The 19,098-nt window shown below is 45.0% G+C and overlaps 1 protein-coding gene across 4 annotated transcripts; it reads left to right on the top strand.

The window, feature by feature from the left end:
- The first annotated feature begins 1,354 nt into the window (after positions 1–1,354).
- Positions 1,355–15,441, top strand: LOC132388795 (gastrula zinc finger protein XlCGF57.1-like). 4 transcript variants are annotated; one of them, XM_059961210.1, is made up of 4 exons: positions 1,355–2,016; positions 6,456–6,606; positions 12,681–12,791; positions 13,126–15,441. In XM_059961210.1, exon 4 carries the CDS (start codon positions 13,324–13,326, stop codon positions 15,238–15,240), a length of 1,917 nt encoding a protein of 638 aa, XP_059817193.1. In that variant the 5' UTR covers positions 1,355–2,016; positions 6,456–6,606; positions 12,681–12,791; positions 13,126–13,323; the 3' UTR covers positions 15,241–15,441. The 4 variants fall into 4 exon arrangements, with proteins under 4 accessions (XP_059817193.1, XP_059817195.1, XP_059817194.1 ...); XM_059961212.1 differs by lacking the exon at positions 1,355–2,016 and adding an exon at positions 2,231–4,913; XM_059961211.1 differs by lacking the exon at positions 1,355–2,016 and adding an exon at positions 2,231–6,306.
- The last annotated feature ends 3,657 nt before the right edge of the window (positions 15,442–19,098 follow it).

The raw sequence follows: 19,098 nt of genomic DNA, 5'->3' as shown, positions 1-19,098 counted from the left end.
ATGTTGACGGTCCATTTCCCTCCACAGATGCTGCCCGACCCACTGAGTTCCTCCGGCAGTTTGTTCTTTGGTCTGTATAACCCGTGTTAGTATGGGGAGCGGGATTTTACACCATATTCCAGGCACAATCTCAATAAAGCCCAAATAATTGTCACTTTGCCCGGCCCATTGGCCCCGCTTGCAGGACAACGGTCTGCCGGTGTTTCCCCCCCATGTGGTGAATCCCTCTGCTCGACACCACCGTGGGCTCAGACATTTCCACAGATGAGCCCCTCCTGTCCCCACCGGGCCAAACATCCTGTCCGCTCCCTCTCTCACCATCTTCATCCTTTCAAGAAAATCCCCCACTCCCTCCCTCCCTCCCTCCCTCCCCGGGGAACCGGCATCGAACCGACGGGCCGAGCGGTCTCCTCCTACCTCTCAGCGATACATCAGACTCCGGCCGCAGGAGACGCTTCACAAACGCCCCAACTTCCCTCGAAGGGAAATGGAAATAAATCAGAAAGCGGACATTTACTTTGAGGTTTTCTCCGCTCTGAGGAGGCGGTCGGCGCTCGAGTGGGAGACGGACTCAGCGGGGTAACGCCCACTCGGCTTGTCCGCCTCCGCGACTGGTTGTAACCAGCGATTGACATCGCATCGCACCAATGGGAATAGCGCAACTCCTGAAACCTCTGTTGACAGTGGTGGGGGAGGGGCTGGTCACGTGATTATTAGTCCAGCCGTTAAACCGATAAAGCTCGAGCACAGCAGCGCGTGGGTGACGTAAGACAGCGCACGTGAGGGCAGATCCCGGTGTGGGGAGCCCATGTGTGACGTCAGGCGCGTGGGGGGGAGGAGCTGTGTGACGTCACCTGTGGGAGAGCGCTGGCATTTAAAAGCACCTCAATGGACTTTTCATTGGGACAACAACATTAATGACGGGTTTCATCACTGAATCCAGTGTTGTGGGATGTAAAGTCCCCTGTTATGTGTCCGGCTGTGCCGTGTTGTTGGTGGAGTGGGCAGCGTGGTGTTTGTCTCGATTCGGGTCACAACACCAGAATTGCCAGCGGGGTCCACACACAGTGTATTAGTGAACAGAAAACCTCAAGTCCCTGCAGTCTTTGTCTCCTGGTAAACTCAACACCCTGACATTGTGGACCATAGATACCCCTTCCTCTCAGAGTCAGGGGATCATTCATACAGCTGATCGCTGAGAAAAATTATATTTATTGGTCATTAAAGTTGGCCCAGATTCATTTGGACGGATTTGATGTGGAGTTCGGGGTGTCACAGTGAAAGGGCCGGACGGCTGAACTCTCTCCGTTGTCCAAACATCCTTCCAGGTGAGGCGACACTTCACCTGTGAATCTTCCGGGGTCGTTCGTTGTGTCCGCTGCTCCCGGTGCGGCCGCCTCGACACTGGTGACACCGGCTCCTCCGCAGTTGTGCGGGGTAGGGGTGTTTTCTTTTTTATCGTGGGTCGATATTATTGTTCCCTTTTGTGCGGAGAGGTGGATTTTGGTGTTTGATGATTGGGATCCCGCTCTTCTTGATCCGGGGGGTGGGGTGGAAGTTTGATTTTTCTCTGTGAACGACTTTCATGCTCTCTCTCTGTTTCGTGGTTCTATGGAGAAACAAAGCTCAGCGTTATTTATGGATACCTGCTTTAATAATAAACTAACCTTTGAACTATCCACTCCAAGCGGGACTTCCCGGTGTCCAAACATTTTCAATCCGATTTCCATTCCCGTTGCTACCCGGCCTGCTGTGTTCGGCCAGCATTTTGTTTGTATTGCTTTGGATTTTCAGGATCTGCAGACTTTGTCGTTTTTTTACCTCTCCGTTGTCCGTCCCGCCTCCGAACACTGGTGGCGCTGTGCGGATCTCCAGCCACTGGTGGCGCTGTGCGGGTCTCCGGCTGTCGGCGACGATGTGCAGACCTCCGGCAGCCGGTGGCGCTGTGGAGGAACGCTGCTGAACGCATGCGCGGTGCCGAGTTCTGTTGTTGGCGGTTCTCCGATTCGAGCAGGGGTGAGTAGGGAATGATCCCGGTGTTGTGTAACTCGGGGGCCGGTTGCATTGGGAAAGGTCTGGGCCCGAGCTCTGCCGGACGGCTGGAGGGGGGCGTGCAGTGCCAATTTTTTAGGTGCTGGAGCAGTACCGGGGGGGGGGGGGGGTTGGGGTTGGGGTGGGGGCGGTAATTGATAAGTTCGTGGCCTAAGTTAGGCCTGAAGTTATACAGCGTTCGGTATCTGCACGTGTAGTTTAACTCTTTGAGTGATTATGCAGAAAGTTTGAAGTTAATAACTTTTGTGGTATTTCTGTTTGACATAATTGAAAATTGCTAAGTTTTGTAAAATTGAATCTTTCCACCTTGGGCCACGAACTTATTAATCACCCTTAGTTTGTGACACCCAATTTGTGTACCTGCTCATTTCATGTACTGGGCAACTTCCTTGCCCCATTCGTGTAATGAGCAGGTACACAAATTGGGTGTGACATATATAGGGCTTCTTGTAATGTCAAGCAATAAACCAGATGAAAGGAATATATGAATTTCAGAGCTCCACAGAAATATAGTTATAGCTAAAACATTAACAAGATTTTAGCCTATCACTAGATTTCAGTGTATAACTGGTACAATTAAACATAAAATTCTTAATTTAATAATATGACAAAGTATTACACAGTTGCACTTAACTGATTATCATAGAATATAATTATCAAGCAAGTAAAATAACTTTGATTGCTTCGAAGACACAGGGTTGTAAGTGAGAAAAATGTACTTTAGGATTAGCGAGTAATCCACGGACCACCACAGATGTAGCCTTACTAATACGACTGAGTCAGAGCAGACGGCCGCAGCACTTAGCAGTGTTCCTCAGAGGTATAAAAATAACAAAAATAAAGCAATTCAGTTTTTACACTTTTAGCCCCTAAATTGGAACCAAGTAATCAAGTATGAAAAAAGAAACTCTGATGAACTATTGCTAAAGCCACGAATATTGCTGAATATTAGTCTCAAAAGCTGTAGGTTGTCAACTTTGCCTTGTACTGTTTGTCTCGCAGAAATGGTTGGACAGGAAGTGTACCTGTGAGTGTCGATACTCACAATATCCTCACATGACATGGTTAGACCGATACAGACACTGTTTAGTCTTTAAATATATAAAAAGTTAAACAAGCTTGAATCTTTATTATTATCGCATCTATACAAATAGAAAAGATTATATTTTGAAAGTCATAAATGTTAAGAGGGGAGGAGAGCAACCATTTGGGAGGTTTGGAAATGTGTTTTGTCTCATTCATTACCTCACTAAATTATTCTTCTTCCTTTCAACACAAAGGGAAAAAGAGCCTCTTTCCAATCAGCTACAGTTGGTGGAGCGAGGCCAAGGGGTTGATCTGCTATTAATGATAATTGAAATGACGTAAAACTAGCTTAAATCCCAGAAATGTCTTGTTTTCCATTTGGCTTGGAAAATAAAACTAAATTTATCCAGGTTTCGAAGAGGATTTTGGATGATTAGCTTGTGTTTTTGATCAAAGTCAGATCGAAGATAAGTGAGCAGTGAATTTTTCTTTCATTGTTTTTAACTTTTAAACTTGGGTTTCCATGTTCATTCCTTGCTGAATATAGCTCCTTCATGGTATCCAATGGTACCCATTGCAAAGAGCGGAAGAATGCTCACATTTGTGTACAGGGATTTCCCAGCTTCCTCGGCCAATGGGTCGAGCGAGGAGGAATTTCACAAATACCTAAATAAAAAGCAGTCACAGCTCCAGGATTTCACCAAAAACGATCAAATATCCTAATGTTATTAGTGGTATTTTTTCCCCACCAGCCAACACTTTCCAACACCCGCTTCCGTAAAATTCCCTCTATTTAATATCCGGGGTTGTTAAATTCCGTACTTGCTTATTTTGACTTTTTTCCAGAGGTGTCAGAGCGGCGCTCCGGTGAGCTCTGATAGCACTGCACCCCTGAATGTATGAGACAGTACAGTGTTAAATGCAAAACCCCGAACAATGTCGATGATCAGAGGGATCTTAGACTCCAAGTTCATCACTCCCTGAAAGAGATTGATCGGGTGGTTAAGAAGCAAATGCAATGGTTGTCTTTATTAGTTGAAGCACTGAGTTCAAAAGTCATGAAGTTGTGCTGCAGCTTTGTAAAACTTGTTAGCCCACATCTGGAGTGTTTCATACAGTTCTGGTCGCCCCCATTCTCGGAAGGATGTTGGGTCTTTGGAGAAGGCGCAGGAAAGGTTTACCAGGATACTGCCTGGATTAGAGGGCATGAGCTATAACGAGAGGCTGGGCAAACTTGTGTTGATTTCTCCAGAGCGGCGCAGGCTGGGGTGAGACTGGATGGACGTTTATAATATTACAAGAGGAATAGATAGAGTGGACAGAGGGTATGTTTTTCCTGAGGGTTGAAATGTCTGACACATTTAAGGTGAGAGGAGATGTGAGGGGCAAGTTTGTTTATTTCCACAGAATGCTGGGAAGCTGGAGTCTGTGCCTGGGATGTTAGACCGCCCGGTCACGTGATCCCATTTGCCCCTTCCATATAACCACAGATGTAACGATCTCTTTGTGCATGTTCACAATCTCCAGATGGGCGGTCACTCGTCCTCCAACTTGCCCGAACTCGTCTCGCTTCCTGAGGCTCCTCACATTTGTCCTGGAGCTTTATGGCTGTTGTGTCTTCTCCTGGATTGGGGTGGGTGAGGAAGCAGAATGACCCAGGTTGTGGGGATCTTTGATTTCACTGCCTGCTTTACCGAGGGACTGGGAAGTCTCGGGGGGAGGATGGTTTCTGTGATGTGCTGCTCTGTATCCAAAGGTCTCTGCATTTCCTCGCAGTCATGGATGGAGCAGTTACCGTGCAAAGCGTGAAGTGTCCGGATGGGAAACTTTCTATGGTGTGTTGATAAAAATCTGGTGAGGGTCAAAGTATATCTGGCAAAGTTCTTGTTATTTTTGCTAATTCTGTCATTTTAGAATCTTTTGGACAATAGTATGTACTATTCATTCAGTACCTATGTGTTGCTGGAGGACCATCAGTGATCGTCCTTGATCCCTTCTCCCACCTGCTTCCATCTGCTCATCTTGTTCAACCTCTGCCCAGTCTCCTCACAACACCCAACTCCGCTTCAGTGATGTACACCAACCATCTGGGTCATCCTCAGTCCGCCTTGTATCCCACCTCCTCAATGTTATATATCAACAAACTTTCTTCCAACCCTTGTCTTCATTGTGAAGTGTTCTTTTGTCCCTTTGGCCTCGCTGATCATTTCCAGAATCGGTTATTGTTAGCTGGAATGCCGGAGGGTCATCAGGTCCCATTTCTGTTGTGCATTGGTGTGGAGATGCTAGTTTATGAACAGTGATGGGCTGACACACTGCAGCATTTTACTGGCAGCAAAGAGTACTGGGAGAGTTGGTGCTTGGGCTCTAATCCTGTGATTGGCATTCCAGGCAAATGGAACTGTTGTTGTGTTGGCTTGGACTTTGGTTAGTGCTTCTACAGATGGGGCTGGATGGATGTCCTTCTTCGAGCAGCTGGACATTGGTTGTATGGAAATCCCGGATTGCACTACCCAGTGAGAGATGGGAGGACAATGTGTGAGACTCTCAGGGTCGGTGAGTGGCAGATTAAGCTGTGTGACTCTGTGAGGTTGGGTCCTGGGATATCATAGTTTTTCATCCAGGTAAAATGGACCTGGGGATCGAGCTGCTTGGGCTTATGAGGTGTTGAGTGAGTATTTCTGGTCTTGGTTCAGATGTTTGTTTCTGGAGTTCCTTTGGAAGCAATGACTGCCAGTCTGAGGAGAGGATGATTCCCACTTCCATCCTCACAGGGAGAGGCTGTGAGTAAATGAGCTGTTCTGTGTTTACAACAGTAGAAATAGACCCAGAGATTGGTGTTCAAACTGTGTTTGGAAATTCCCCCGCACCCCCCCCCCCCCCTCACTGTCACACAGTGGAAATCAGGCAGCTGTGCTGGAGATCTACACTAAAAACTGAAAATATTTGAAGTCATTCTGATGAAATGTTATTAATTGAATTGTATTGTAAGCTATTCCTTACCTGCTGAGTGTTTCTGGTATTTATGACAGAAATTAATATATTCATGATTGCTAAGTACCTTCAGGCTAACAGGAGGAAGACAGGAATATGGTGTTGGAATGAAAATCAGCCGTGTTTGAATGGTGGGCAGACCATATGGATCGAATCACCTAATTCTCTTCCTGTGTCTTATGTCTTACCATGACTGAATGACGGCTCCTTCTTATCCCATATCGTCTGTGTCATGTGAGGGACAATAAAAGCTTGTTCACTGAGATCATTATATTTACCTTCAATGTTTAAATTTCAGTGAGTTTTGTTCCTAGAAAAATTAAACAGAAATGTTTGGTCCTCCTTTTCATTGTTAACGTGCTTCATTATCTTACATGTTAAAGTTAGACCTGCAGTTAGAGATTTATTGGAAGAAAAACCACGACTGAAGATGAGGGAACAGCAACAAGTGAACCAGCCCGAGGATTGAGAGCACCGACTGGAGAGGACCCATCTGACTCGGAGATTCCAGTGATTCAGTCAGGAGAAAGTTTGGTGAGTCTCATTTACTCAAACACTGGTCCTTTAGACATTACATACCTGCACAAAGGAAGGTAGGAAATAGTTGGGAGTGAGACAGAATGTGCCCAGAAGAACCAGTTATGCCTCTGTCAGAACCAGTTGTGAAGAAGCCCCCCCCCAATATTCCCTTTAAACTTTTCGCCCTTCACCCTTAACCCATGTCTTCTGTTCTTTTTCTCCCCTAGCCTCAGTGGAAAAAGCCTGTTTGCTTTCACTCCATCTATACCCATCATAATTTTATATACCTCTATCAAGTCCCTGCTCATTCTTCTACTCTCCAAGGAATGAAGTCCAAAACTATTGATCCTTTCTCTGTAACTCAGTTCCTCAAGTCCCGGCAACATCCTTGTAAACCTTCTCTGCACTCTTTCAACCTTATTAATATCCTTCCTGTAATTAAGTGACTAAAACTGCACACAATACTCCAAATTCACCCTCACCAATGCCTTATACAGCCTCACCATAACATTCCAACTCGTATACTCAAAACTTTGATTTATGAAGGCCAATGTACCAAAAGCTTTCTTTACTACCCTATCTACCCGTGACGCCACTTTTAGGGAATTTTGTATCTGTATTCAAAGATCCATCTGTTCTACTGCACTCCTCAGTGCCCTGCCATTTACCTTGTATGTTCTACCTTAGTTTTTCCTTCCAAAGTGCAAGACCTCACACTTGCCTGTATTAACCTCCTTCTGCCATTTTTCAGCCCATTTTTCTAGCTGGTCCAGATCCCTCTGCAAGATTTGAAAACCTTCCTCACTGTCCACTACACCTCCAATTTTTGTATCATCAGCAAATTTGTTGATCCAATTTACCAAATTATTATCCAGATCATTGACAAATAACAATGGACCCAGCACTGATCCCTGTGGCACACCACTAGTCACAGGCCTCCACTCAGCATAGCAATCCTCCACTACCACTCTCTGGCTTCTTCCATTGAGCCAATTTCTAATCCAGTTTACTACCTCTCCATGTATACCTAGCAACTGAATCTTCCTAACTAACCTCCCATGCAGGACCTTGTCAAAGGCCTTACTGAAGTCCATACAGACAACATCCACTGCCTTGCCTTCATCCATTTTCCTGTAACCTCCTTGAAACACTCTTGTTAATCATGCCCTACCATATGCAAAGCCATGTTGACTCACCCTAATAAGTCCCTGTCTATCTAAATACTTGTAGATCCTATCGCTTAGCACCCCTTCCAATAATTTACCCACGACCGACGTCAAAGTTACCCTATAATTTCCTGAATTACTTTTTGAGTCTTTTTTACCCAACAGAACAACATGAGCTATCCTTGAATTCTCTAGCACCTCACCCGCAGATAACAACATTTAAATATACCTGCCAGGGCCCCTGCAATTTCAACACTAGTCTCCTTCAAAGTCCGAGGGAATACCCTGTCAGGTCCAAGAGATTTATCTACTCTGACTTGCCTCTAGATAGCAAGCACCTCCTCTTCTTCTTTCTGTATAGATTCCATGACCTTAATTCTTGTTTGCCTTACTTCCATTGACTTCATGCCAATTTCCTTAGTAAATACAGGAGCAAAAAAATACATTTAAGATCCCCCCAATTTCTTTTGGTTCCATTCATAGGTGACCACTCTGATCTTCAAGAGGACCAATTTTGCCAGTCTCCGTCAGTGCTGGAGGCCTGTTTCGTCAGGGTGTGGGCAAGGAGCCCTCGGCTCTTTGGCTTGAACCCAGGGCAAACCCTGAAGGTGGTATGGGGAACCACCAGTCCTGTCTGTCGCCAAAAGAAATTTGGAACTTTGGCCAGAAATGCAATTCCGTCTCTTCCTTTATCCTCTCCAATCACCATGACTGGGAATTTCTGTCCCTCGAGGGGTGCAAAATATTAGTTTTCCTCAGTTGAGCACCACGTAGGGTTATAACACAGAGTCACATGAGAGCTGGCCCCTGGCAGAAGGGGTTCAAATGAGGTGGAGTCCAGATAAAGTGCCCACCACTGGGTGGTCAGAGGAAGCTATCAGTTGTTCGCAGTAACAGCATGATATCCTTGTCCGTGCATAGAATCTCGACGTCCAACAGACAGAGCAAGTCTCTCCCTACGAGATTACACCCCCGTCTGGTGGTGACAGTAAATGAAACCTCACACTGCTTCCCCTGGAATTCCACCTGCTGTGGCTGGGTATGTGAATACGTACGTTCCGTGCCTTAGCTGGAATCCCTTTTCTGATACTATTTTCTGATCGAGACTGGTTGTGGTTGCCCCATATCAATCATAAACGGAATTGAAATTCCAGCACCTGTCAATATTACACTGGGCTCTTCCTGAGGGATGATACTCAGAGTAGGAGGCATCCTTGCTTGTCCATTTCTAAACGGGTTGTTGTCCCCATCTGTCCCTTGGTAGGTTTTTGATCCCATTTCTGATCCCCAGATGTAGCCCGCTCGCATCCTTCCTGCTGAACATGTTCATTTTAAATATTAGTTCCCTTCGGGGTTGATCGGGATTCAAAAGCCGGGTCCCAATAATATGTCAAAGCTCGTCGCATTCTCTTTCAGTCATTGTCAGGCCAGTCCATATTATTTGTTTTAATCATGTTGGCTAACTTAGTTGGTAAGCATTGGAGCAGTAGGGCATTGAACAGGGGGGACAGATTCCCATCATTAAATGTTTGGTCTCCTGTGAAAGTGCCGTAGCAGGCCACAAATCACTCCCAATAGTCTGGTCCTGATTTCCCCAGGGTTATGTTTGCATCCAGGTACTTTAGTGATGCTACAGGTTGCTGGACAGCCCTTTCCAATGCTTGAATGATCTGGTCTGTCTGTTCATTCTCATTATGGTTTTCCGCCTGTAACTCCTGATAGGTTTGGTATCTCAATTCTGCCTTCCATTTCCGCCCCTCATCAGCTGTCAGAATCATGCAGCAGAGACCGAATAAATCTTACGGAGTCGCATTAAACATTTGTGTAGTACTCTGGACACACTGAGCAAACTGTGCTGGATTTTCTTTTCTATCTGTGGCCTGATTCATGATCATTATCGTTTCTTGAGGCTTCCAGGGTGCATACACAGGAATCACCATAAGACAAAGGAGCAGCAGTCGACCATTCAGCCCATCGAGTCTGCTCCTCCATTTCAACATGAGCTGATCCAATCTCCCCTTGAGTCCCATTCCCCCGCCTTCTCAGCATAACCTTTGATGCCCTGACTACTCAGATACCTATCAATCTCTGCCTTAAATACACCCAATGACTTGGCCTGCACTGCCGCTGGTGGCAACAAATTCCACAGATTCATCACCCTCTGGCTGAAAAAATGTTTTCGCATCTCCATTCTGAATGGGCGCCCTGCAATCCTCAAGTCATGTCCTCTCGTACTGGACTCCCCCACCATGGGAAACAACTTTGCCACATCCACTCTGTCCATGTCTTTCAACATTCAAAATATTTCTATGATGTCCCCCCGCATTCTTCTAAACACCAATGAGTACAGTCCAAGAGTGGTCAAACGTCCCTCATATGTTAACCCTCTCATTCCTGGAATCATTCCAGTGGATCTTCTCTGAACCCTCTCCAATGTCAGCACATCCTTTCTTAAATAAGGAGCCCAAAACTGCACACAAGTGATGTCTTACCAGTGCCTTATAGAGCCTCAACATCACATCCCTGCTCCTATACTCTATAGAAATGAATGCCAACATTGCATTCGCCATTTTCACCACCAACTCAGTCTGGAGGTTAACCTTAAGGGTATCCTTCACAAGGACTCCCAAGTGCCGTTGCATCTCAGAACTCTGAATTTTCTCCCCATTTAAATAATAGTCTGCCCGTTTATTTCTTCTACCAAAGTGCATGACCATACACTTTCAGACAATGTAATTCAATTGCCACTTCTTTGCCCATTCCCCCAATCTATCCAAGGCTCTCTGCAGACTCTCTGTTTCCTCAGTACAACGAGCCCCTCCACCTATCTTAGTATCATCAACAAACTTAACCACGAAGCCATCTATTCCATAATCCAAATCGTTGATACACAACGTAAAAAGAAACGGACCCCTGTGGAACACCACTGGTAACCGGCAGCCAACCAGCATGGGATGCCTTTATAAAACAACACACAAAAAATGCTGGTGGAACACAGCAGGCCAAGCAGCATCTATAAGGAGAAGCACTGTCCACGTTTTGGGCCGAGACCCTTCGTCAGGACTCAATGGGATTGCCTTTATTTCCACTTTCTGTTTCCCACCAATCAACCAACGCTCTATCCACGTATGTAACTTTCCTGTAATTCCATGGACTCTTATCTTGTTTAGCAGCCTCGTGTGGCACCTTGTCAAAGGCCTTCTGAAAATCCAAATACACAACATCCACTGCATCTCCCTTGTCTAGCCTACTTGTGATTCCCTCAAAAAATTACACTAGGTTTGTCAGGCAGGATTTTCCTTTAAGGAAACCATGCTGAGTTCAGCCTATCTTGTCATATGCCTCCAGGTACTCCGTAACCTCATCCTTGACAATTGACTCCAACAACTTCCGAACAACCGCTGTCAAGATAACAGGTCTATAATTTCCTTTTTCTCCCTTGCCCCTTTCTTAAGTAGCAGTGTGACATTTGCAGTCTTCCAGTCCTCCGGAACCATGCCAGAGACTATCGACTTTTGAAAGATCATTGCTAATGCCTCCGCAATCTCCACTGCTACCTCCTACAAAACACGAGGGTGCATTCCATCTGGTCCAGGAGATTTATCTACCCTTAGACTATTCAGCTTCCTGAGTACTTACTCTGTCGTAATTGTGACTGCGCACATTTCTCTTCCCTGACACCCTTGAATGTCCGGTATATTTCTGATGTCTTCCTCAGTGAAGACTGATGCATAATACTCGTTCAGTTCCTCCGCCATCTCCTTATCTCCCATTACAATTTGCCAGCATCATTTTTTATCAGTCCTATATCTATTCACAAAGCCTTTTACTCTTTATATACTTGAGAAAGCTTTTAGTATCATCTTTGATATTATTTGCTCGCTTCCTTTCATAGTTCATCTTTTCCCTCTAAATGACCTTCTTAGTTTCCTTCTGTAAGCTTTTAAAAACTTCCCAATCCCCTGTCTTCCCACTAATTTTTGCTTCCTTCTATGCCCTCTGCTTTACTTTAACTTTGGCTTTGACTTCTCTTGTCAGCCACGGTTGCATCCTTTTTCCATTCGAAAATTTCTTCTTCTTTGGAATATATCTGTCCTGCACCTTCCTCACTTCTCACATGAACTCCAGCCACTGCTGCTCTGCCGTCCTTCCTGCTAGTGTCCCTTTCCAGTCAACCTTGGCCAGTTCCTCTCTCATGCCACTGTAATTTCCATTACTCCACTGAAATACCGACACATCGGATTTCAGCTTCTCTTTCTCAAATTTCACAGGAACTCAGTCATGTTGTGATCACTGCCTCCTAAGGGTTCCTTCACTTTCATCTCTCTAATTACCTCTGTTTCATCACACAATACCCAATCCAGTACAGCTGATCCCCTAGTGGGCTCAACAATAAGCTGTTCTAAAAATCAGTCTCAGAGACATTCTACAAATTCTCTCTCTTGAGATCCAGTGCTGACCTGATTTCCCCAATCCACTCGCAAGTTAATATCCCCCAAAATTGGAATTCCTTGGAATGTAGAAGATTGAGGGGAGATTTGACAGAGACGTACCAAAATCATGAGGGTTATAGATGGGGAAAATGCAAGCTGGCTTTTTCCACTGAGATTGGGTGGGACTACAACCAGAGGCCATGGGTTAAGGGTGAAAGGTGAAATGTTAAGGGGAACATGAGGGGAAACTTCTTCCACTGACGGTCATCCGGGTGTGGAATGAGCAGAAAACCCAGCTGGTCCATGCGAGGTCAGTTTCAACTTCTAAGAGGGTTGTATAGGCACCTGGATGGCAGGGGTACAGGAGCAGACAGTTTAAAAGTTCAACACAAACTAGATGGGCCAAAGGGCCTGATTCTGTGTTGTGCTTTTCTATGACTGTGACAAGAACCTGAAATAATATGATTATTCTTTTAATTCCTTTTAACAGCTGTGCGGACCAACCATTCATCTGGGCAGGAAACGTTTACATGGCTTCAAAACTGTGGCACTTCACATTGACAATAGATAAAAGAAAATCCCAGCTGCACGTCAACAAAGGGTATTTGTGTGAGAGTGTTCAGTTACTTTGCAGACAGGCACTCTTGCAGCTCAGTGGAAACAGAGAATAATACCAATGGAGAGAGTCAAACTGAGCCAGGTCACAGATTGGTGACGGCAGAAATGCCCGATTCTTATAGACACAGGAAGATCATCAGAGAGTTTGATGGTCATTCCAGATACCAGCACTGTGCCCAGCTGGAAGATGACTTCTCTCTCCAACTTGGGTTGAACTTCACTGTAACAGTGTGATGCCAGATCACACCTTGACACCTCAAGTAATCTCGTCTGACATATTGTCCTTCACCCATTGATGTACTATAAATCTTTTTCAGGTTAAAAACAACAAGGAAATTATCTACGGGGAGGTCAAACACAACACGCTGTTTTGTTGTCTATGTCCAGATATTTAAGAAGTGGAACAAGGGATTTACTCGATCATCATTCCTACTCAGGCTGTGGGGAGTGATTCACTCGATCATTATTCCTATTCAGACTGTGGGAGAGATTCATCGATCATCTGACCGACTGACATGCTGTCAATTTACACGGGGGGAATCCATTTATCTGCTCAGTCATCCACTCTAATGGCTCACCAGCGAGTTCACACCGGGGTGTGGCCATTCACCTGCTCAGACTGTGGGAAGGGATTCATGTTGTCAGCTCACCTACTGAGTCATCAGTCAGTTCACACGGGTGAGAGGCCATTCACCTGCTCTGACTGTGGGAAAGGATTCACTTTGTCATCTAATCTTAAGCTACATCAGCGAGTTCACTCTGGGGAGAGGCCGTTCACCTGCTCAGACTGTGGGAAGGGATTGGCGTTGTCTTCCCACCTACTGAGACATCAGTTAGTACACACTGGGGAGAGGCCGTTCACCTGCTCAGAATGTGGGAAAAGATTCACTTCGTCATCTCAACTTAAGGTACATCAGCGAGTTCACACTGGGGAGAGGCCGTTCACCTGCTCAGACTGTGGAAAAGGATTCACTCAGTCATCCCACCTTCAAGCACATCAGCGAGTTCACACTGGGGAGAGGTCGTTCAACTGCTCAGAGTGTGGGAAGGGATTCGCGTTGTCTTCCCACCTACTGAGACATCAGTTAGTACACACTGGTGAGAGGCCGTTCACCTGCTCAGAGTGTGGGAAAAGATTCACTTTGTCATCTCAACTTAAGGTACATCAGCGAGTTCACACTGGTGAGAGGCCGTTCACCTGCTCGGACTGTGGAAAAGGATTCACTCAGTCATCCCACCTAGAAGCACATCAGCGAGTTCACACTGGGGAGAGGCCATTCACCTGCTTAGACTGTGGGAAGGCGTTCACACAGTTTGCTACCCTACAAGCACACTGGTCAGTTCACACTGGGGAGAGGCCGTTCACCTGCTCAGACTGTGGGAAAGGATTCACTTCGTCATATAAACTTAAGGTGCATCAGCGAGTTCACACTGGGGAGAAGCCATTCTCCTGCTTAGACTGTGGGAAGGGATTTGCGTTGTCATCTCACCTACTGAGACATCAGTTAGTACACACTGGTGAGAGGCCGTTCACCTGCTCAGACTGTGGGAAAGGATTCACTCAGTCATCCCACCTACAAGCACATCAGCGAGTTCACACTGGGGAGAGGCCATTCACCTGCTCAGACTGTGGGAAAGGATTCACTTCATCATATAAACTTAAGGTACATCAGCGAGTTCACATGGGGGAGAGGCCGTTCACCTGCTCGGACTGTGGGAAAAGATTCACTTCGTCATCTCAACTGGAGATTCATCAGCAAGTTCACACTGGGGAGAGGCTGTTCACCTGCTCAGACTGTGGGAAAGGATTCACTCAGTCATCCCACCTACAAGCACATCAGCGAGTTCACACTGGGGAGAGGCCATTCACCTGCTCAGACTGTGGGAAAGGATTCACTCAGTCATCCCACCTACAAGCACATCGGCGAGTTCACACTGGGGAGAGGCCATTCACCTGCTCGGACTGTGGGAATGGATTCACTCAGTCATCCCACCTACAAGCACATCAGCGAGTTCACACTGGTGAGAAGCCGTTCACCTGCTCGGACTGTGGGAAGGGATTCACTCAGTCATCCCACCTACAAGCACATCAGCGAGTTCACACTGGAGAGAGGCCGTTCACCTGCTCATTGTGTGGGAAGCGATTCGCGTTGTCCTCTCACCTACTGAGACATCAGTTAGTACACACTGGTGAGAGGCCATTCACCTGCTCAGAATGTGGGAAAAGATTCACTTTGTCATCTCAACTTAAGGTACATCAGCGAGTTCACACTGGGGAGAGGCCATTCACCTGCTCAGACTATGGAAAAGGATTCACTCAGTCATCCCACCTGCGAGCACACTACTCAGTTCACACCGGGGAGACTCCAGACACCTGCTCGGACTTTGGGAAGAGATTCTCTCAGTCAAATCAACCAAATGTGCATCATTGAGTTCACACTGGAGAGACTGTTCACTGGATGTGTGTCCATCACCGTTGCTGAATGCAATTTCGAGACTGACTGTCGGTGCTGAACTCTGCAATCATTGCTGCTGCTCACCACACCCAGTTCTGCACCCTGGTCACTGGGCATGGGAGGAGTTTCTTCTGCCGCACATTCACCTTTAATAGGACTGGAGTTTAATATTCTGCATCTGTGACAAATAAATCAGTTCTATTTTAAACTCTGTCTCTGGTACTTAGTGAAATTATAACACACGTAGTGCACAGTAGAGAGTCAACTCAGGCCGCCTGGACTTTGCTGAGATTCAATTCCACGACAGTCCTTTTAAATCATCCCCTGTTATTCACCTCTCGCTCTCCCTGTGGTGATGGGTTCCAAATAGTCACCACTCTGTGGGTGAAGAGGTTTCCCTTGAATTCTCTGTGGACTGAAGAAGTTGAGCTGACTGCAGTTCTGTCTGACATGTTCTTCACCCCTCAGATCTCTGGATGAGGAAGAATGACATTGGTAGTTAACCTCAATAATCACGACTCATTTCCCTTTTATGGGTCATTTTTCCTACTAACAAAGGATAGTTGAAAACACCAGTGTCGTTTAAAGACTGGAATTAGAATCGGAAACCATCAGTTGGATGTTCAAAGAATCATGGTCAGAAGCCAGAGGCAGGTCTGCACAGGGTAGAGTTTGTGGCTCTGGAAGATGGTTGGGGTAAGAACGTATTATGAGAAGGGAATCAGCAGCAGGAAGTGGAAACAAATAACAAAATAAGAACATTTTGAAGCTGATTGACAGAAAATAATTAGGTTGTCTGACTGATGACAGAAACAATACCTGTTGTGAGGTGCTCCATTGGTCGAGGGAGATGTGGGTGTTGGGAATGGTTATATCTCTTGAGGGAGTTAGTCCTGCTTGTTCATCCTGTAATATAATTTCTGGATGGTTATTATATAACCATATAATAATTACAGCATGGAAACAGGCCATCTCGGCCCTTCTAGTCCGTGCTGAAAGCTTACTCTCACCTAATCCCACCGACCTGCACTCAGCCCATAACCCTCCATTCCTTTCCCGTCCATATACCTATCCATTTTTTAAAAAATATCGAACCTGCTTCTACCACTTCTACTGGTAGCTCCCCCACACAGCTACCACTCTCTGAGTAAAGAAGTTCCCACTTGTGTTACCTCTAAACTTTTGCCCCCTAACTCTCAAATCATGTCCTCTTGTTTGAATCTCCCCGACTCTCAATGGAAAAAGTCTATCCGCATCAACTTCATCTATCTCCATCATATTTTTAAATACCTCTATCAAGTCCCCACTCAAACTTCTACGCTCCAAAGAATAAAGACCTAACTTGTTCAACTTTTCTCTGTAACTTAGGTGCTGCAACCCACGTAACATTCTGGTAAATTTTCTCTGTACTCTATTATATTGACACCTTTCCTATAATTCGGTGAACAGAACTGTACACAGTACTCTGAATTCGGCTTGAACAATGCCTTGTATATTTTTAACATTACATCCCAACTGCTATACTCAATGCTCTGATTTATAAAGGCCAGCATACCAAAATCTTTCTTCACAACCCTATCCACATGAGATTCCACCTTCAGGGGACTATTCACCATCATTCTATTATCTATGCCCCACAGATCACTCTGTTCTACTGCATTCTTCAATGTCTTACTGTTTACTATGTATGTCCTATTTTGATTAGACCTACCAAAATGTTGCACCTCACACATCAGCATTAACCTCCATCTGACATCTTTCTGTCCACTCTTCTAACTGGCTTAATTCTCTCTGCAAGCTTTAAAAACCTGCTTCATTATCTACAACGCCACCTATCTTAGTATCATCTGCATACTTTCTAATCCAATTTACCGCCCCATCATCCAGATCATTAATGTATATAACAAACAACATTAGACCCAGTACAGATCCCAGAGGCACACCACTAGTCACCGGCCTCTAACCGGACAAACAGTTATCCACCATTACTCTCCCATCTAGCCACTGATAAATCCATTTTACTACTTCAAAATTAATACCTAACGATTGAACCTTCCTAACTAACCTTCCATGTGGAATCATGTCAAAGGCCTCACTGAAGTCCATACAGACAACATCCACTGCTTTATCCTTGTCAACTTTCCTAGTAACCACTTCAAAAAGTTCAATATGTTTTATCAAACATGACCTTCCACGCACAAATCCATGTTGACTGTTCCTAAACAGACCCTGTCTAATCAGATAATTATATATACCATATCTAAGAATATTTTCCATTAATTTACCCACCACTGATGTCAAACTTACAGGCCCATCATTGCTAGGTTTACTCTGAGATACCTTTTTAAACAATAGAACAACAATACGCCAATTCTCTGGCACCATCCCCCTTTCAAATGACATTAGGAATATTTTTGTCAGAGTCCCTGCTATTTCTACACCAACTTCCCTCAAGGTTCTAGGAAATATCCTATCAGGACCGGAGACTTGTCCACTTTTATATTCTTTAAAAGCTTTAGTACTTCCTCTTCGTTAATCATCTTAGTTTCCATAACTACCCTACTTGTTTCCCTTACCTTACACAATTCAATATAATTCTCCTAAGTGAATACTGATGAAAATAAAATTTTCAAAACCTCCCCCACTCCTTTTGGCTACACACATAGCTGTCCACTCTGATTCTCTAAGGGACCAATTTTGTCCCTCATTATCCTTTTGCTATTAATATAACTGTAGAAACCCTCTGGATTCATTTTCACCTTACTTGCCAAAGCAGCCTCATATCCTCTTTTAGCTTTTCTAATTTATTTTTACATTTTTACATTCTTTATATTAGATTCTTTTTACATTCTTTATATTCCCCGAGCACCACAATTGCTCCATGCTGCCTATATTTATTATAGATCTCTCTCATTTTCCAAACCAGGTTTCCAATATCCCTTGAAAACCATGGCCCTCTCGAACTTTCAACCTTTCCTTTCAACCTAATAGGAACATAAAGATTCTGTACCCTCAAAAATACACCTTTAAATGACCTCCATTTCTCTATTATATCCTTCCCATTAACAAATTGTCCCAATCCACTCCTAAATCTTTTTGCATCTCCTGAAAGTTAGCCTTTCTCCAATCAAAAATCTCAACCCTGGTTCCAGTCCTATCCTTCTCCATATTTATTTTGGAACAAATGGTATTGTGATCACTGGACACTATGTGGTCCCCAACACATACCTCCGTCACCTGAGCTATCTCATTCCCAGCAGGAGATCCAACACTGCCACTTCTCTAGTTGGTATCTCTATGTATTGCTGCAAACAACTATCCTGCACACATTTTACAAACTCAAAACCATGCAGCCGTTTTACAGAATGGGCTTCCCAGTCTATGTGTGGAAAATTAAAATCTGCCACAATCACAACCTTGTGCTTACTACAAATAACTACTATCTCCTTACAAATTTGCTCATCCAATTCTCGCTCCCCATTAGGTGGTCTATAATACACCCATATAAGTGTTACTACACCTTTCCCATTCCTTAATTCCTCCCAAATAGTCCCCCTGGACGAGCCCTCTAATCTATCCAGTGAAAACACCGCCCTGATATTTTCTTGGACAAGCAATGCAACGCCTTCCCCTCTTGCCCCTCTGATTCTATCACACCCGAAGCAACGAAATCTAGGAATATTTAGTTGCCAATCACACCCCTTCTGCAAACATGTTTCACTAATAGCTACAACATCATATTTCCAGGTATCAATCCATGCTCTAACCTCATCCACCTTTCTTACAATGCTCCTAGCATTAAAATAAATGCATTTAAGAAACTCTCCACCTCTT

Source organism: Hypanus sabinus, unplaced genomic scaffold (genome assembly GCF_030144855.1).
Source record: "Hypanus sabinus isolate sHypSab1 unplaced genomic scaffold, sHypSab1.hap1 scaffold_412, whole genome shotgun sequence".
Lineage (NCBI taxonomy): Eukaryota > Metazoa > Chordata > Chondrichthyes > Myliobatiformes > Dasyatidae > Hypanus > Hypanus sabinus.
This window is presented reverse-complemented; position numbering and strand designations above follow the sequence as displayed.